Source organism: Thamnophis elegans, chromosome 4, assembly GCF_009769535.1.
Source record: "Thamnophis elegans isolate rThaEle1 chromosome 4, rThaEle1.pri, whole genome shotgun sequence".
Taxonomy (NCBI): Eukaryota; Metazoa; Chordata; class Lepidosauria; order Squamata; family Colubridae; genus Thamnophis; species Thamnophis elegans.
The window spans coordinates 134,687,049-134,705,711 of NC_045544.1; the positions used below are offsets into that span (position 1 = coordinate 134,687,049).

Consider the following 18,663-nt stretch of genomic DNA (forward strand, 5'->3'; position numbering starts at 1 on the left):
TGTGACAGCGCATGCGCACTCATAATGCAGTGCTCCCCCACAGTGTGCCCTGCCCCGCCCTGCATGCACCCTGCTCCCTCTCACTCATTTCTTGCTTCCCGATTGGTGCAGGAGGCTTTCCAGGCCCAAAATGGGGTGCGGGGGGGGTTCGTGTGTACCCCTTGCACCCCATTTTGAGCCTGGAAGGCCTCCTGAACAATCTGGAAACCAAAACGGGGTGCGGGGGGCCCACCCCCACCCCGTGCCCCATTTTGGGCCTGGAAGTCCTCCTGCACCAACCTGGAAGCCAAAACGGGGCACAGGTGGGCCACCCCCACCCCATACCCCGTTTTGGGCCTGGAGGTCCTCCTGCACCAACCTGGAAGCCAAAACGGGGCACAGGTGGGCCACCCCCACCCCGTACCCCGTTTTGGGCCTGGAGGTCCTCCTGCACCAACCTGGAAGCCAAAACGAGGCACAGGTGGGCCACCCCCACCCCGTACCCCGTTTTGGGCCTGGAAGTCCTCCTGCACCAACCTGGAAGCCAAAACAGGATGTGGGGGGGGGCGCTGTGCGGGGCCCCAAAATGCAACACGAGCACCTCGTGCGCATGCACCCCACCCATGCACGCGTGTGTCCCTCGCATGTGTCCCACCCACCCCACGCATGTGCGTCAGAGACCCCAAAACCAGCTGGCCAGTGGGGGGGGGGCACGTGTGCATGCACGATGGATCTGGGCTGGGCCGACGGCTGGCGTGCCCGCAGAGAGGACTCTGCGTGCCACCTGAGGCCCGTGCGCCATAGGTTCTCCATCACGGACCTAGGAAGAAAAAGTCGGGGCAGCGTTTCGGTTTCAATGCATTTCCAGAAAACCATACATGGGTTGCAAGTCACAAAGGAAAGCTGAAGGAATCGGCTTGTGAAACGTTTGCCGTCTGGATCCGCTGACGGTTCCGTTCCCCGCGAAATCAGAATCCAGGTGATGTAGTATGTTGGGAACGGTTGTTTACAAATTAATCATGGTGGAAAGAACCAAGAGATACGTGGAGGGATTATGGTGAGAAGATTTTCCTGTCCGTTTCCACTGAGGTCAGCTCAGCTGAGGAGAGCTGCGCGTCAGGCCGCCCTCATTGAAGCCCTTAGAAAGTCATCTGAAGAAAACCCTGTTTGGAAAAAGGCCGTCCCATCCTCTTCCTCCTCAGCTAGGACATTTGTTCGGTGGGTCTCATCTGAATATCGCCGATCTGGAAGGACAGAAAAGGGACTTTGGTCACGGCCACGGAGTGAAGTTGAGTGGAATGCAGGTAGTCCTCAACTTACGACCTGTGAGAAGAGACTTATATCCATTGGAAAGTTGTGGGGAATAAGGCCTATGAGTGAGCTTGCAGGCCTCCCTGAACCCAAGTTGTAAACTAACATAATTGCAAAATGTACCAGACATATTTTTTATGTGCTGACTTGTAAATAGGTGATAAAGGAGGAGAGCCTGTGCCTTAGTGGCTAATATAACTGCCTAATATGTAATACAGCCCAGGTTCGATTCCCAGTAAGGGCATGGCTAGCTGATGAGAGCTAAATAGCTTGAAATAGATCTATACTAGTCTCCCTTTATTTATTTATCAGCACAAATGCAACACAAATGTAACAAGGCAACATAAAAAATGGCTTTCTGCCTGGATGGCTCCCAGAGTGAACAGATAGACAGAAAAGGGAAGCAATATGCTCCCTCCCATATTTGGGCATACCAGGGGTTATGACACAATACATACATACATACATACATACATACATACATATTATCAATGTACATTATATATATACACACTATATTGATAATCTGGGATTTTATATATAATTGAAAGCAAAGACTATGGAAAGGATGCACAAAAGCTTTGTAACCAATCAACATGCCGGATGTAATTAAAGAGGTTTTTTTTTAATGTTCTATGTTTTCTTTGTCGTTGTTTGTCAAAAAATACAAAACTTTTTTTAAAAGAATGATGTCATTGCACTAGTGACGCCATAGCATCCTTGAGTGGTTCCACCACAAAACCGCGCTCGACTAAACCGCGCCCGACTAAACCGCGTCGCTGACGTCATCAACAGAGCGACAACAGCGTGGAGACAGAAGCACGCTGTAAACCCTAAACCTAAAATTAACCCCTAAACCTAACCCTAACCCCCCTAAACCTAATCCTAAACCTAACCCTAAACCTAACCCTAAACCTAACCCTAAACCTAACCCTAAACCTAACCCTTAACCTAACCCTAAACCTAACCCTAACCCTAATCCTAACCCTTAACCTAACCCTAAAGCTAACCCTAAAGCTAACCCTTACCTTAAGTTGAATCGGCTTGCTTTCAAAGCGCTATTTAAAGCGCCCTTCTTTCTCTGCGCTCGCTGTTGTCGCCCTGTTGATGACGTCAGCGACGCGGTTTAATCGGGCGCGGCTTAGTCGAGCGCTGTTTTGACGGGTCACGTCCTTGAGTTAGTGGTTCCATAAAGTCAGAATAATTTTTGCAGCACTTGGGGTGATGTGTGGGTGGGGATGACGTCTCCAGAGATCCTCCTGGAAATAACCTTCCCCCATCCCACCCATTTACAAAAAAAAAACATTCAGGAACCCCGCAGTCCTTACCTGTACATGAGGTGGGGCGCTGAGAACATATATGACAGCATTGGCCATATCTTCAGCTTTTAGACACTAAGGAAACAAAAGAGAAACAGGATGCAATAACAGAATATCGGAATTGGAAGGGACCTTGGAGGTCTTCTAGTCCAACCTCCTGCTCAGGCAGGACACCCTATACCAGGTGATGGCTAACATTTTTTCTAAAGGTGTGCCCAAACTGCGCATATGCATGCTATTGCATGCGTGCTTCCCCCACCTGCGCATGTGCCCACGACCTCCCTCCCCGCGCATGTCCAGTTTGCTCTTTGGCCCTGTTTTTCGCCCTCCCCAGGCTCCGGAGACTTTCCTGAAGCTTGGGGAGGGTGGAATTGGCACCAGCCTGCCGGAAGGCTGAAAAACATCTGGCTGGCACACCGGAGCTGAAGGCTGCCGTTGCGGGCAAATATGGCTCCCTGTGGCACTCGTGCCCTAAGTTCGCCATGACGGCCCTATACCATTCCAGACAAATGGTTGTCCAGCCTCTTCCAGTGTAGGAGTAAATATTTACGCGTAAAGGATCGTGAAATAGGAAGCAACTTTCAGCAGATTTTGTAAAGGTTGCCGTAGCGCAGGGGTGTCGAACTCGATTTCCTTAAGGGCTGTATCAGGGTTGTGTTTGACCTCGAGGGGAGTGGGGGTGGCCGGCGGTGTAGCCAACTCGACGTCACTTGTGTTGCGTGGGGAGGGGGGCACCCCGTGGTGGCCAAGTGCTAAGGCAGGACTTCCTTCAGACCCTCCCTCACTCTCATTATCATCTCCCTCCTTCCTTCCTTCCTTCCTTCCTTGCTTCCTTCCTTCCTTCCTTTCTTTTCCCCTCTTCATTCTCCTTTCTTCTTAGCAATAGCAATAGCAGTTAGACTTATATACCGCTTCATAGGGCTTTCAGCCCTCTCTAAGCGGTTTACAGAGTCAGCATATTGCCCCCAACAACAATCCGGGTCCTCATTTTACCCACCTCGGAAGGCTGAGTCAACCCTGAGCCGGTGAGATTTGAACAGCCGAACTGCAGAACTGCAGTCAGCTGAAGTAGCCTGCAGTGCTGCATTTAACCACTGCGCCACCTCGGCTCTTCCTTCCCCTCTTTCCTTCTTTTTCCTTCCTTGCTCTCTTCCCATCTTTTGCTTTGCCTTTCCTCTTTCCCCTTTCCTGTCCCTTCTTGCAAGGGTGAAATCCTCCCGGTTCGGCCTGGTTCAGCCGAACCTGTAGGGACAATTGTTCCTGATTCTGCAAAACCAGTCGTAAAAAAAAAAGGTTTTGAGGATCGCACAACTCAGCTGTGAGCCGCACAATCGTCAGAAGCTTCCCCCCCCCCCCACGACTTTTGAAAGCATTTTTTTTCCTGCCTATTCGCCCGAACCGGCAAGAAAAAAATGCTTTAAAAATTGGAAAAAGGTTGGCCACGCCCACCCAGTCACATGACTCCCACCAAGCCACGCCCACAGAACTGGTGGGCAAAAAAATTAGATTCCACCACTACCTTCTTGCATGCTCAAATGCAAAAGGGGAAAAAATTTCTTCTTTTGTTTTGCTTTGTTCTGGGCCGGATCTGGCCCTTGGGCCCCGTGTTCGACACCCCTGCCCCCGCCAGCCCTTCTCCAGCATCCTCCTGTTCTCTATTGCCAAGCCAAGATTTCAGAAGCCGCTGCATTTCTGAAAAGTTGACACTCATTTCTAGCTTGTCCATCAAGAACTTCTAGGCAGCTTCTGCTTTTTGATGGGCCCCAGCAGTCCTACGGAGCTCGAGCAATTCCCTGGCCCCAAGGTTACTTAGAAAAATGATAAAAATCAATCCTTCCATTCCCCACCATCAAGTCAGAGCTGAAGAAGCTTCTTGGATGAGAAGCGAAATGTCTTCAAATGGAAACAAGAAAAGTGCAGTTGCCTCCTGAAAAAGCACCTTTGGGACATCCATGACCTGGATGACGGAGAATCTCCATAAACATGCAGGCTGGGGGATTCTGGGAGTTGAGGTTCACTCAACTTTAAGCACACTGGCTGAGGGATTCTGGGAGTTATAGTTCACTCAACTTTAAGCACACTGGCTGGGGGATTCTGGGAGTTATAGTTCACTTAACTTTAAGCACACTGGCAGGTGGATTTTGGGAGTTATAGTTCACTCAACTTTAAGCACACTGGCTGGGGGATTCTGAGAGTTATAGTTCACTCAACTTTAAGCACACTGGCAGGGGGATTCTGGGAGTTGAGGTTCACTCAACTTTAAGCACACTGGCTGAGGGATTCTGGGAGTTATAGTTCACTCAACTTTAAGCACACTGGCAGGGGGATTCTGGGAGTTATAGTTCACTCAACTTTAAGCACACTGGCTGAGGGATTCTGGGAGTTATAGTTCACTCAACTTTAAGCACACTGGCAGGGGGATTCTGGGAGTTATAGTTCACTCAACTTTAAGCACACTGGCAGGGGGATTCTGGGAGTTATAGTTCACTCAACTTTAAGCACACTGGCTGGGAGATTCTGGTAGTTCACTCAACTTTAAGCACACTGGCTGGGGGATTCTGGGAGTTATAGGTCACTAAACTTTAAGCACACTGGCTGGGGGATTCTGGGAGGTATAGTTCACTCAACTTTAAGCACACTGGCTGGGAGATTCTGGGAGTTATAGTTCACTCAACTTTAAGCACACTGGCAGGTATGTTCTGGGAGTTATAGTTCACTCAACTTTAAGCACACTGGCAGGTGGATTCTGGGAGTTATAGTTCACTCAACTTTAAGCACACTGGCAGGGGGATTCTGGGAGTTGAGGTTCACTCAACTTTAAGCACACTGGCTGAGGGATTCTGGGAGTTATAGTTCACTCAACTTTAAGCACACTGGCAGGGGGATTCTGGGAGTTATAGTTCACCCAAATTTAAGCACACTGGCAGGGGGATTCTGGGAGTTATAGTTCACTTAACTTTATGCACACTGGCTGGGGGATTCTGGGAGGTATAGTTCACTCAACTTTAAGCACACTGGCTGGGGGATTCTGGGAGTTATAGGTCACTAAACTTTAAGCACACTGGCTGGGGGATTCTGGGAGGTATAGTTCACTCAACTTTAAGCACACTGGCTGGGAGATTCTGGGAGTTATAGTTCACTCAACTTTAAGCACACTGGCAGGTATGTTCTGGGAGTTATAGTTCACTCAACTTTAAGCACACTGGCAGGTGGATTCTGGGAGTTATAGTTCACTCAACTTTAAGCACACTGGCAGGGGGATTCTGGGAGTTGAGTTTCACTCAACTTTAAGCACACTGGCTGAGGGATTCTGGGAGTTATAGTTCACTCAACTTTAAGCACACTGGCTGGGGGATTCTGGGAGTTATAGTTCACTTAACTTTAAGCACACTGGCAGGTGGATTTTGGGAGTTATAGTTCACTCAACTTTAAGCACACTGGCTGGGGGATTCTGAGAGTTATAGTTCACTCAACTTTAAGCACACTGGCAGGGGGATTCTGGGAGTTGAGGTTCACTCAACTTTAAGCACACTGGCTGAGGGATTCTGGGAGTTATAGTTCACTCAACTTTAAGCACACTGGCAGGGGGATTCTGGGAGTTATAGTTCACTCAACTTTAAGCACACTGGCTGAGGGATTCTGGGAGTTATAGTTCACTCAACTTTAAGCACACTGGCAGGGGGATTCTGGGAGTTATAGTTCACTCAACTTTAAGCACACTGGCAGGGGGATTCTGGGAGTTATAGTTCACTCAACTTTAAGCACACTGGCAGGGGGATTCTGGGAGTTGAGGTTCACTCAACTTTAAGCACACTGGCTGAGGGATTCTGGGAGTTATAGTTCACTCAACTTTAAGCACACTGGCAGGGGGATTCTGGGAGTTATAGTTCACTCAACTTTAAGCACACTGGCAGGGGGATTCTGGGAATTATAGTTCACTCAACTTTAAGCACACTGGCTGGGGGATTGTGGGAGTTATAGTTCACTCAACTTTAAGCAAACTGGCTGGGGGATTCTGGGAGGTATAGTTCACTCAACTTTAAGCACACTGGCTGGGGGATTCTGGGAGTTATAGTTCACTTAACTTTATGCACACTGGAAGGTGGATTCTGGGAGGTATAGTTCACTCAACTTTAAGCACACTGGCAGGGGGATTCTGGGAGTTATAGTTCACCCAACTTTAAGCACACTGGCAGGGGGATTCTGGGAGTTATAGTTCACTCAACTTTAAGCACACTGGCTGGGGGATTGTGGGAGTTATAGTTCACTCAACTTTAAGCAAACTGGCTGGGGGATTCTGGGAGTTATAGTTCACTTAACTTTATGCACACTGGCTAGGGGATTCTGGGAGGTATAGTTCACTCAACTTTAAGCACACTGGCAGGGGGATTCTGGGAGGTATAGTTCACTCAACTTTAAGCACACTGGCAGGGGGATTCTGGGAGTTATAGTCCACTCAACTTTAAGCACACTGGCTGGGGGATTCTGGGAGTTATAGTTCACTTAACTTTATGCACACTGGCTGGGGGATTCTGGGAGGTATAGTTCACTCAACTTTAAGCACACTGGCTGGGGGATTCTGGGAGGTATAGTTCACTCAACTTTAAGCACACTGGCAGGGGGATTCTGGGAGTTATAGTCCACTCAACTTTAAGCACACTGGCTGAGGGATTCTGGGAGTTATAGTTCACTTAACTTTATGCACACTGGCAGGGGGATTCTGGGAGTTATAGTTCACTCAACTTTAAGCACACTGGCTGGGAGATTCTGGTAGTTCACTCAACTTTAAGCACACTGGCTGGGGGATTCTGGGAGTTATAGGTCACTAAACTTTAAGCACACTGGCTGGGGGATTCTGGGAGGTATAGTTCACTCAACTTTAAGCACACTGGCTGGGAGATTCTGGGAGTTATAGTTCACTCAACTTTAAGTACACTGGCTGGGGGATTCTGGGAGTTATAGTTCACTCAACTTTAAGCACACTGGCAGGTATGTTCTGGGAGTTATAGTTCACTCAACTTTAAGCACACTGGCAGGTGGATTCTGGGAGTTATAGTTCACTCAACTTTAAGCACACTGGCTGAGGGATTATGGGAGCTATAGTTCACTCACCTTTAAGCACACTGGCAGGTGGATTCTGGGAGTTATAGTTCACTCAACGTTAAGCACACTGGCTGGGGGATTCTGGGAGGTATAGTTCACTCAACTTTAAGCACACTGGCTGGGGGATTCTGGGAGTTATAGTTCACTTAACTTTATGCACACTGGCTGGGGGATTCTGGGAGGTATAGTTCACTCAACTTTAAGCACACTGGCTGGGGGATTCTGGGAGGTATAGTTCACTCAACTTTAAGCACACTTGCTGGGGGATTCTGGGAGTTATAGTTCACTTAACTTTAAGCACACTGGCTGGGGGATTCTGGGAGGTATAGTTCACTCAACTTTAAGCACACTGGCTGGGGGATTCTGGGAGGTATAGTTCACTCAACTTTAAGCACACTGGCTGGGGGATTCTGGGAGTTATAGTTCACTTAACTTTATGCACACTGGCTGGGGGATTCTGGGAGGTATAGTTCACTCAACTTTAAGCACACTGGCTGGGGGATTCTGGGAGGTATAGTTCACTCAACTTTAAGCACACTGGCAGGGGGATTCTGGGAGTTATAGTCCACTCAACTTTAAGCACACTGGCTGGGGGATTCTGGGAGTTATAGTTCACTTAACTTTATGCACACTGGCTGGGGGATTCTGGGAGGTATAGTTCACTCAACTTTAAGCACACTGGCTGGGGGATTCTGGGAGGTATAGTTCACTCAACTTTAAGCACACTGGCAGGGGGATTCTGGGAGTTATAGTCCACTCAACTTTAAGCACACTGGCTGGGGGATTCTGGGAGTTATAGTTCACTTAACTTTATGCACACTGGCAGGTGGATTCTGGGAGTTATAGTTCACTTAACTTTAAGCACACTGGCTGTGAGATTCTGGTAGTTCACTCAACTTTAAGCACACTGGCTGGGGGATTCTGGGAGGTATAGTTCACTCAACTTTAAGCACACTGGCTGGGGGATTCTGGGAGGTATAGTTCACTCAACTTTAAGCACACTTGCTGGGGGATTCTGGGAGTTGTAATTGTAATTGCTTTATTTGTATGCCGCCCTTTTCCCTGGGGGGACTCAGGGCGGCTCACAATTCAGGGGGAGGGAAGACAAACAAGTTACAAACATAAAAAAACAATACATCATTAAAAAACGCAACAATGATACTATTCGAGTGGGGTTGAGGTCTCTAGCCCCAGGCCTGTCGGAACAGCCAGGTTTTAAGGGCTACGCGGAAGGTCTGGAGGGTGGTGAGGGTACGAATCTCCACGGGGAGTTCGTTCCAGAGGGTCGGAGCAGCCACCGAGAAGGCTCTCCTCCGGGTAGTTGCCAGCCGAAATTGGCCGGCCGATGGAATTCGGAGGAGGCCTAATCTATGGGATCTTATTGGCCTAGTGGAGGTAATTGGCAGTAGGCGGTCTCTCAAGTACCCAGATCCAATACCATGAAGGGCTTTGTAGGTGACAACTAGCACCTTGAAGCGCACCCGGAGATCAACAGGCAGCCAGTGCAGCTCGCGGAGGATAGGTGTTACGTGGGTGAAACGAGGTGCACCCACGATCGCTCGCGCGGCTGCATTCTGCACCAGCTGAAGTCTCCGAATACTCTTCAAGGGCAGCCCCATGTAGAGCACATTGCAGTACTCCAGCCTAGAGGTCACAAGGGCACGAGTGACTGTTGTGAGAGCCTCCCAGTTCAGGTAGGGACGCAACTGGTGCACCAGGTGAACCTGGGCAAATGCCCCCCTGGTCACAGCTGACAAATGGTGTTCAAAAGTCAGCTGTGGGTCCAGGAGGACTCCCAAGTTGCGGACCCTATCTGAGGGGCGTATTATTTGACCCCCCAACCTGAGAGATGGAACACTTGGCCAATTAGTGGGAGGGAAGCACAGCAGCCACTCAGTCTTATCTGGATTGAGTACAAGCTTGTTAACCCCCATCCAGTCTCTAACAGCCTCAAGGCCCTGGCTCATCACATCCATCGCTTCATTGAGTTGGCACGGGGCGGACAGATACAACTGTGTATCGTCCGCATACTGATGGTATTTTATCCCGTGCCGTCGGATGATCTCGCCCAGTGGTTTCATGTGGATATTGAAAAGAAGGGGGGACAGGACCGAGCCCTGCGGCACCCCATATGTTAGGGGCCTAGGGGTCGATCTCTGCCCTCCAACTAACCCCGACAGCGACCTGTCCGAGAGGTAAGAGGAGAACCACCGTAAGACAGTGCCTCCCACCCCCACCTCCCGCAGTCGTCGCAGAAGGATACCATGGTCGATGGTATCGAAAGCCGCTGAGAGGTCAAGGAGTACCAGGATGGAGGCATGGCCTCCATCCCTGGCTCTCCAGAGATCATCAGTCAATGCGACCAAAGTGGTTTCTGTGCTGTAGCCAGGCCTGAAGCCTGACTGGAATGGATCAAGATAACTGGCTTCCTCCAAGGACCGCTGGAGCTGAAAGGCCACCACCTTCTCGACAACCTTCCCTACAAATGGGAGGTTGGAGACTGGACGATAGTTGTTGAGAACGGCTGGATCCAAGGATGGTTTCTTCAGGAGGGGTCTCACCACCGCCGCCTTTAAAGACCCCCTCCCGCAGGGAGGCGGCAACAACTGCCTGGATCCAGCCCCGAGTCACCTCCCTGCTGTTAACAACCAGCCAGGAGGGGCACGGGTCCAGTACACATGTGGAGGCACCTACAGCTCTCATGGCCTTGTCCACGTCCTCAGGGGTAACAGCTTGAAAATCAATCCAGCGATGACCTACAAGATTATCCCCTAGTGCCTCAGCTGGTTCTGCAAGATTGGAGTCCAGGTCCGCCCGAAACCGAGCAACTTTATCCGCGAGAAACTGGACGTAGTCCTCAGCCCTGCCCTGCAAAGGATCACCCGTATCCCTCCTATTTATAGTTATAGTTCACTCAACTTTAAGCACACTGGCAGGGGGATTCTGGGAGTTATAGTTCACTCAACTTTAAGCACACTTGCTGGGGGATTCTGGGAGTTGTAATTGTAATTGTAATTGCTTTATTTGTATGCCGCCCTTTTCCCTGGGGGGACTCAGGGCGGCTCACAATTCAGGGGGAGGGAGGACAAACAAGTTACAAACATAAAAAAAAATACATCATTAAACAATTAGTGGGAGGGAAGCACAGCAGCCACTCGGTCTTATCTGGATTGAGTACAAGCTTGTTAACCCCCATCCAGTCTCTAACAGCCTCAAGGCCCTGGCTCATCACATCCATCGCTTCATTGAGTTGGCACAGGGCGGACAGATACAACTGTGTATCGTCCGCATACTGATGGTATTTTATCCCGTGCCGTCGGATGATCTCGCCCAGCAGTTTCATGTGGATATTGAAAAGAAGGGGGGACAGGACCGAGCCCTGCGGCACCCCATATGTTAGGGGCCTAGGGGTCGATCTCTGCCCTCCAACTAACCCCGACAGCGACCTGTCCGAGAGGTAAGAGGAGAACCACCGTAAGACAGTGCCTCCCACCCCCACCTCCCGCAGTCGTCGCAGAAGGATACCATGGTCGATGGTATCGAAAGCCGCTGAGAGGTCAAGGAGTACCAGGATGGAGGCATGGCCTCCATCCCTGGCTCTCCAGAGATCATCAGTCAATGCGACCAAAGTGGTTTCTGTGCTGTAGCCAGGCCTGAAGCCTGACTGGAATGGATCAAGATAACTGGCTTCCTCCAAGGACCGCTGGAGCTGAAAGGCCACCACCTTCTCGACAACCTTCCCTACAAATGGGAGGTTGGAGACTGGACGATAGTTGTTGAGAACGGCTGGATCCAAGGATGGTTTCTTCAGGAGGGGTCTCACCACCGCCGCCTTTAAAGACCCCCTCCCGCAGGGAGGCGGCAACAACCGCCTGGATCCAGCCCCGAGTCACCTCCCTGCTGTTAACAACCAGCCAGGAGGGGCACGGGTCCAGTACACATGTGGAGGCACCTACAGCTCTCATGGCCTTGTCCACGTCCTCAGGGGTAACAGCTTGAAAATCAATCCAGCGATGACCTACAAGATTATCCCCTAGTGCCTCAGCTGGTTCTGCAAGATTGGAGTCCAGGTCCGCCCGAAACCGAGCAACTTTATCCGCGAGAAACTGGACGTAGTCCTCAGCCCTGCCCTGCAAAGGATCACCCGTATCCCTCCTATTTATAGTTATAGTTCACTCAACTTTAAGCACACTGGCAGGGGGATTCTGGGAGTTATAGTTCACTCAACTTTAAGCACACTGGCTGGGAGATTCTGGTAGTTCACTCAACTTTAAGCACACTGGCTGGGGGATTCTGGGAGTTATAGTTCACTCAACTTTAAGCACACTGGCTGGGAGATTCTGGGAGTTATAGTTCACTCAACTTTAAGTACACTGGCTGGGGGATTCTGGGAGTTATAGTTCACTCAACTTTAAGCACACTGGCAGGTGGATTCTGGGAGTTATAGTTCACTCAACTTTAAGCACACTGGCAGGTGGATTCTGGGAGTTATAGTTCACTCAACTTTAAGCACACTGGCTGAGGGATTATGGGAGCTATAGTTCACTCACCTTTAAGCACACTGGCAGGTGGATTCTGGGAGGTATAGTTCACTCAACTTTAAGCACACTGGCTGGGGGATTCTGGGAGTTATAGTTCACTTAACTTTATGCACACTGGCTGGGGGATTCTGGGAGGTATAGTTCACTTAACTTTATGCACACTGGCTGGGGGATTCTGGGAGTTATAGTTCACTCAACTTTAAGCACACTGGCAGGTATGTTCTGGGAGTTATAGTTCATTCAACTTTAAGCACACTGGCTGGGGGATTCTGGGAGTTATAGTTCACTCAACTTTAAGCACACTGGCAGGTGGATTCTGGGAGTTATAGTTCACTCAATGTTAAGCACACTGGCTGGGGGATTCTGAGAGTTATAGTTCACTCAACTTTAAGCACACTGGCTGGGGGATTCTGGGAGTTATAGTTCACTTAACTTTATGCACACTGGCAGGTGGATTCTGGGAATTATAGTTCACTCAACTTTAAGCACACTGGCAGGTGGATTCTGGGAGTTATAGTTCACTCAACTTTAAGCACACTGGCAGGTGGATTCTGGAAGTTATAGTTCACTCAACTTTAAGCATACTGACAGGTGGATTCTGGGAGTTATAGTTCACTCTACCTTAAGCACACTGGCTGGGGGATTCTGGGAGTCAAAGTCCACGTAGCTTAAAATTATCCAGCTTGCGGCACATTGTACTGTACCATCTACCTTCCCACTCACTCTTCCAGTGTGACCTCACCGTTCAGAGTCCAAAATTACCTTGACCTGCCCCAGAGTTCAGGAATGTGGAAGCACAATCAGTTTTCTATCCAGGCCTGGAGGGAAAGGTGGTGTCAAGAAGTCTAGAAAGGCCCACAATTCTCACCCCGCATGACTCAGGATTCATCTCGGTTTGCCAAAATAGTCCAAAGTTCTCGGTAGCTTAGCCAAGTTTAGCAATAATGCTCAGCATTCATTCCGAGACGGAGCAGCTTTGCAAGCCACTCGACGTTGTTAAAGGCATTAAAACCATGTTTTTCCGAAGGTTTTTGTTAACACTTTCTGAAAATAAGATTTGGTGTTTGTTTTTATTTAATGGTTTCCTGCATTTAGTTGTTTCAATGTGGATTGAGAGGGCGTATTTTATTTGCAAATCTATTTTGTAATAACTTTACCCTGCCAAGGTATTATGGTAGGTGGAACAGAAATAAAGTAAACAAACACAACCCCAAGTGTGTGACACACTTGCACATTGTGAAACAAAAACATGTACATATCCGCCAGAAGCCGCTCACCAGAAAAGGAGAGGACAAGAATACTAAATTCATATTAATTGAATGAATGGCTTCTAACTAATTCTAATTTGAGCCGAGGTGGCGCAGTGGTTAGGGTGCAGTACTGCAGGGCACTTCAGCTGACTGTTACCTGCAGTTCGGCGGTTCTAATCTCACCGGCTCACGGTTGACTCAGCCTTCCATCCTTCCGAGGTGGGTGAAATGAGGACCCAGACTGTGGGGGCGATATGCTGACTCTGTAAACCGCTTAGAGAGGGCTGAGAGCCCTATGAAGCGGTATATAAGTCTAACTGCTATTGCTATTGCTATAACTAAAGGCTTATAAAATTGGTTGCAAAATTGATTGATTTCCCCTTTTGCATCTACCCAATTCAATCACAGTAAAACTGAAGGGTTCCCCCCCCTCCCACTCTTGAAATTGCTGATGAATGAAGAGGTTGCTCTTGCTAAGAACAGAAGTTGCTGAAAAGGAAGGAGTGGGCAGGAAGTGCAAAGGTCTTCTCAGATTAAGGATTTCTTGGCAGATTATCTTGAAGTTAAGTCTTGGCTAACCCATTTATAAAATCAATCTCGTATCTGCATATGCCAGCTAAATCTTTGGAGGAATGAGGAGCGGTCAACCGGGATGCCTTATGAAACAGCGGCTTCTCCTTCCCATCTCACCTGGGTTCTGTAGCTTAAGTGTTTCTCAACCTTTAAACCTCTCAACTTTTAAAACTTGGGGACTTCAACTCCCACAATTCCCCAGCCAGCATGCTTAGACCTGACAAAGAAAGAGTTACGCCTGGTTCAAAAAGCCGTCAATCTTCAGTCTTTAAAAGCCACCTCTGCAGCCATTTCTATCTCTATATTTCTGTAGAGAAATAGAGAGGGATGCTGTGACCGTCATAAGGGTGAGGACCAGCCGTAAGTCGCTCTACAGTACTGTCATAACTTTGAACAGTTACTAAACCAATGGTTGTAAGTCAAGGACTGCCTGTAATTATATAAACCCAATGAATTTTGTATACATTTAAATTGACTTGTAGGGATGTTTCTCCTGCGACCCCCAGAATCCCTCCAATTTTGGGGTGCCCTGCCCAGATGTTGAACATGCTTATCCTAAAATCCAAATACAAACAATTGTACATTTCTATTAACTAACATCACCCCTCTGTAGCTGTTTGGGGTTTTTTTTTCCTTACCCTAATACTCTCATATGTGGCCGCAGCTTGTTCCGGATTATTAGCGTGCAGTTTAAAAGCGAATCCCGTCTCAACCAGACCTGGAGAAATACACTAAAGGAAGAAAAAACAGGAATAAAACAGGAAAAAACAAAAACAGAATCCTATTGTACGTACGTACGTACATACATACATACATACATACATACTAAACCATATTTTTCAGAGTATAAGATGCACTGGAGTATAAGACGCAGTAAGGTTTTGAAGAGGAAAATAAAAAAGTTTTGCACTCTGCAAACCGTCAAAAAACGGCCTGTTTTTCATGAAAACAGGTCCATTCCCCCACCCCAAAAAGGCATGAATAGCCTTTAGGGAGCTTGCAGAGTGCTCGGGGGGGGGGGGCAGCAAAAAACGGCCCGTTTTTTGTGAAAAAAAGGGGCAGGGACAGCCTTTAGGAAGCTTATAGAATGGTCCTGGGGACCGGGGGGGCGGGGTAAAATTGAGCAAAATACGGCTCTTTTTTACTCATTTCTGCCTTCCCCAGCCCCCAGGAGCTCTCTGGAAGCCTCCTAAAGGCTCTGCACAGCCATTTTGGTGAAGGGGGCGGGGTTTCTGGAGGCAAAAAATGTTGTATTCAGTGTATAAGACGCACCCAGATTTTCAGTTTTGAGCGGGAAAGGTGCGTCTTATACTCCGAAAAATACGGTATGTTGTGCCCTGTCAGCCACCAGCCCCTCCAAGAGCCGAATCGGAGGAGGAGGAGGAGGAGGAGGAGGAGGAGGAGGAGGAGGAGGAGGAGGAGGCGGCGTGGGAGCCAGGGTCAAGATCAAGGCAACTGAGGAGGAAGAGGGAATGGAGCTGTCAGAAAGAGAGAGAGAGAGAGACAGAGGTGGAGCCTGGGCCATCCGTCAGAGCTCAGATGGAGACCCCAGCCCCCAAGTCTGGAGGTGGCTGATGAGGAAGAGGAGGAACAACAACAACCCTAACCCTCACCCCAGGACTTCAGACAAGCCAAAGAATCCAATCGGAGTTACTCACCGTGGCTCGTATGTGTGTCTTGGCTTCTCTTAATTCCTGCCGAAGCCCTTCGGTTAAAGCCGTGACAGCGTATTTTGTGGCGCTGTAAAAGTGTACAACCGACTCCGGGACGACCCTGTGGCCACTCATGCTGGACACATGACACAGGAAGGGGGGGGGGGAGGAATGAAAAGCAAAAGAAATGGGAAATATTCAATATAGGTAATCCTCGACTTACAACCACAATTGAGCCCACGGTTTCTGTGGCTAAGCAAGGGAGTTGTGCCCCATTTGATGACCTTATTTTGTCACAGTTGTTAAGCAAATTGCTGCAGTTGTTAAGTGATATATATATGTGTGTGTGTGTGTGTGTCTGTGTGTGTGTGTGTGCGTGTGTTTATTTGTGCTGATAAATAATCAGCACAAATAATATATATATCTAATAGATAGATAGATATATATACATACATACATACATACATACATACATACATACATACATACACACACACAAACACACACACTCACGCTGCATGTATACACAAACAGACAGGGATGGAATGGGATGGGGAGTAGGTGGGATGGATATAGAGAGACCGACAGATAGATAGGTATGGATGGGATGGGATGTACAGACAAAGAGATAGATAGATAGATAGATAGATAGATAGATAGATAGATAGATAGATAGATAGATAGATAGATAGATAGATGACAGACAGACATGGATGGGATGGATATGCATAGACAGAGACAGAGACAGAGACAGAGAGACAGATATGGATGGGATGGGATGGGATGGGATACAATACAATACAATACAATACAATACAATACAATACTACAATACAATAGCCGAGTTGGAAGGGATCTTGGAGGTCTTCTAGTCCAACCCCCTGCCTAGGCAGGAAACCCTACACCATTTCAGACAAATGGCTATCCAACATCTTCTTAGAGACTTCCAGTGTTGGGCCATTCACAACTTCTGGAGGCAACTTCTGTTCCACTGATTAATTGTTCTCACTGTCAGGAAATTTCTCCTCGGTTCTAAGTTGCTTCTCTCCTTGATTAGTTTCCACCCATTGCTTCTTGTTCTACCTTCAGGTGCCTTGGAGAATAGTTTGACTCCCTCTTATTTGTGGCAACCCCTGAGATATTGGAAGACTACTATCATGTCTCCCCTAATCCTTCTTTTCATTAAACTAGACATACCCAGTTCCAGCAACCGTTCTTCATATGTTTTACTCTCCAGTCCCCTAATCCTCTTTGTTGCTCTTCTCTGCATTCTTTCTAGCGTCTCAACATCTTTTCTACATCGTGGAGACCAAAACTGAATGCCGTATTCCAAGTGTGGCCTTACCAAGGCCTTATAAAGTGGTATTAACTCTTCACATGGTCTTGATTCTATCCTTCTGTTTATGCAGCCTAGAACTGTGTTGGCTTTTTTGGCAGCTGCTGCACACGGCTGGCTCATATTTAAATGGTTGTCCACTAGGGCTCCAAGATCCCTCTCTCAGTTACTACTATTGAGGAAGGTACCACCTACACTGTACCTGTGCATTTTGTTTTTCTTGCCTAAATGTAGAACCTTACTCTTTTCACCACTGAATTCCATTTTATTAGATAGTGCCCAATGTTCAAGTTTGTCAAGATCCTTCTGCATCTTTAGCCTGTCTTCTGGAGTGTTGGCTATTCCTGCCAGCTTGGTGTCCTTTGCAAATTTGATGAGTTCCCCATATATTCCCTCATCCAAATCATTGATGAAGATGTTGAAGAGTCCTGGACCTCATTTAGTGACTGTTCAAAGTGATAAGATTAGGGGACTGGAAGCTAAAATATATGAAGAATGGTTGCAGGAACTGGGTATGTCTAGTTTAATGAAAAGAAGGACTACAGGAGACATGATAGCAGTCTTCCAATATCTCAGGGGTTGCCACAAAGAAGAGGGAGTCAAGCTATTCTCCAAAGCACCTGAGGGCAGGACAAGAAACAACGAATGGAAACAATCAAGGAGAGAAGCAACCTAGAACTAAGGAGAAATTTCCTGACAGTGAGGACAATTAATCAGCGGAACAGAAGTTGCCTCCAGAAGTTGTGAATGCCCCAACACTGGGAGTTGTTAAAAAGAGATTGGAAAACCATTTGTCTGAAGTGGTGTAGGGCTTCCTGCCTAAGCAGGGGGTTGGACTAGAAGACCTCCAAGGTACCTTCCAACTCTGTTATTCTATTCTATTCCATTCCATTCCATTTTATTCCATTCCATTCCATTCTAGATAAGTATTCACTGGTGCGACTTCCCCACCTGTTAATGTTGATGATGTGTCCATCGTCAACGTTTCTTTCCTTCATGGATTGGTAAGCTTCCCGGGTGCAGATAGTGACTGCCAAGATATTGACCTGGAAGAAGAACAAGCAGAAGGCTGGGGGGAAAAAAATCAACCAGGGGCTTTGAATTTAAATAAATCCGCGATCCCCAGCCCTGTACCTAATTTTTCATGCTGCCCGCAACAGCCCCTGTGGGCCTCTACTGAGATCTCCCGGATATACGGTTCCCATCACATTTTCTTTTAATGAAAATGAGTTTCTTAAGCTTTATCTGCTTTCAATTATTTTGGCCACTTTTCTTTTCATCTCGGGTCCGTAATTGTGTTTGCTTTCTGCTGGTTAATGACGGTAATAAAAGGTTGGGTTTTATCTGATAACAATAAAGGTCGTGTTTCAACAAATGGGCAAAAATATGGAAGAAGAACTAATCTAACAAGATTCTGAATGCTCAAAAGAGGTGGGTGGAAAAAAAAACCAATAACAAAGGCAAAAATCCTGCAAGATTTTTGTGCAACCTGGTGATGTTCTGAGAGGCTGGGGAGGGGGAGGGGGTAGTTGGATGCTTACGACATTGCTCAAACGAGGAAACACGAGAACAGGTCACTGACCTCTAAGGTGAATAATT

The 18,663-nt window shown here is 47.9% G+C and overlaps 1 protein-coding gene across 1 annotated transcript in view; it reads right to left on the reverse strand.

The window, feature by feature from the left end:
* Positions 1-820: 820 nt before the first annotated feature.
* Positions 821-18,663, reverse strand: part of LOC116508143 (dehydrogenase/reductase SDR family member 11) — a 43,035-nt gene continuing 25,192 nt past the window's right edge. Inside the window, exons 3-7 of the mRNA XM_032216643.1 lie at positions 18,016-18,110; positions 15,735-15,864; positions 14,715-14,807; positions 2,619-2,684; positions 821-1,223 (exon numbers count right to left, since the gene is read on the reverse strand). Of these exons, the coding sequence (XP_032072534.1) occupies positions 1,182-1,223; positions 2,619-2,684; positions 14,715-14,807; positions 15,735-15,864; positions 18,016-18,110 (426 nt within the window). The 3' untranslated portion in view covers positions 821-1,181. The remainder of the gene's footprint in view (positions 1,224-2,618; positions 2,685-14,714; positions 14,808-15,734; positions 15,865-18,015; positions 18,111-18,663) is intronic.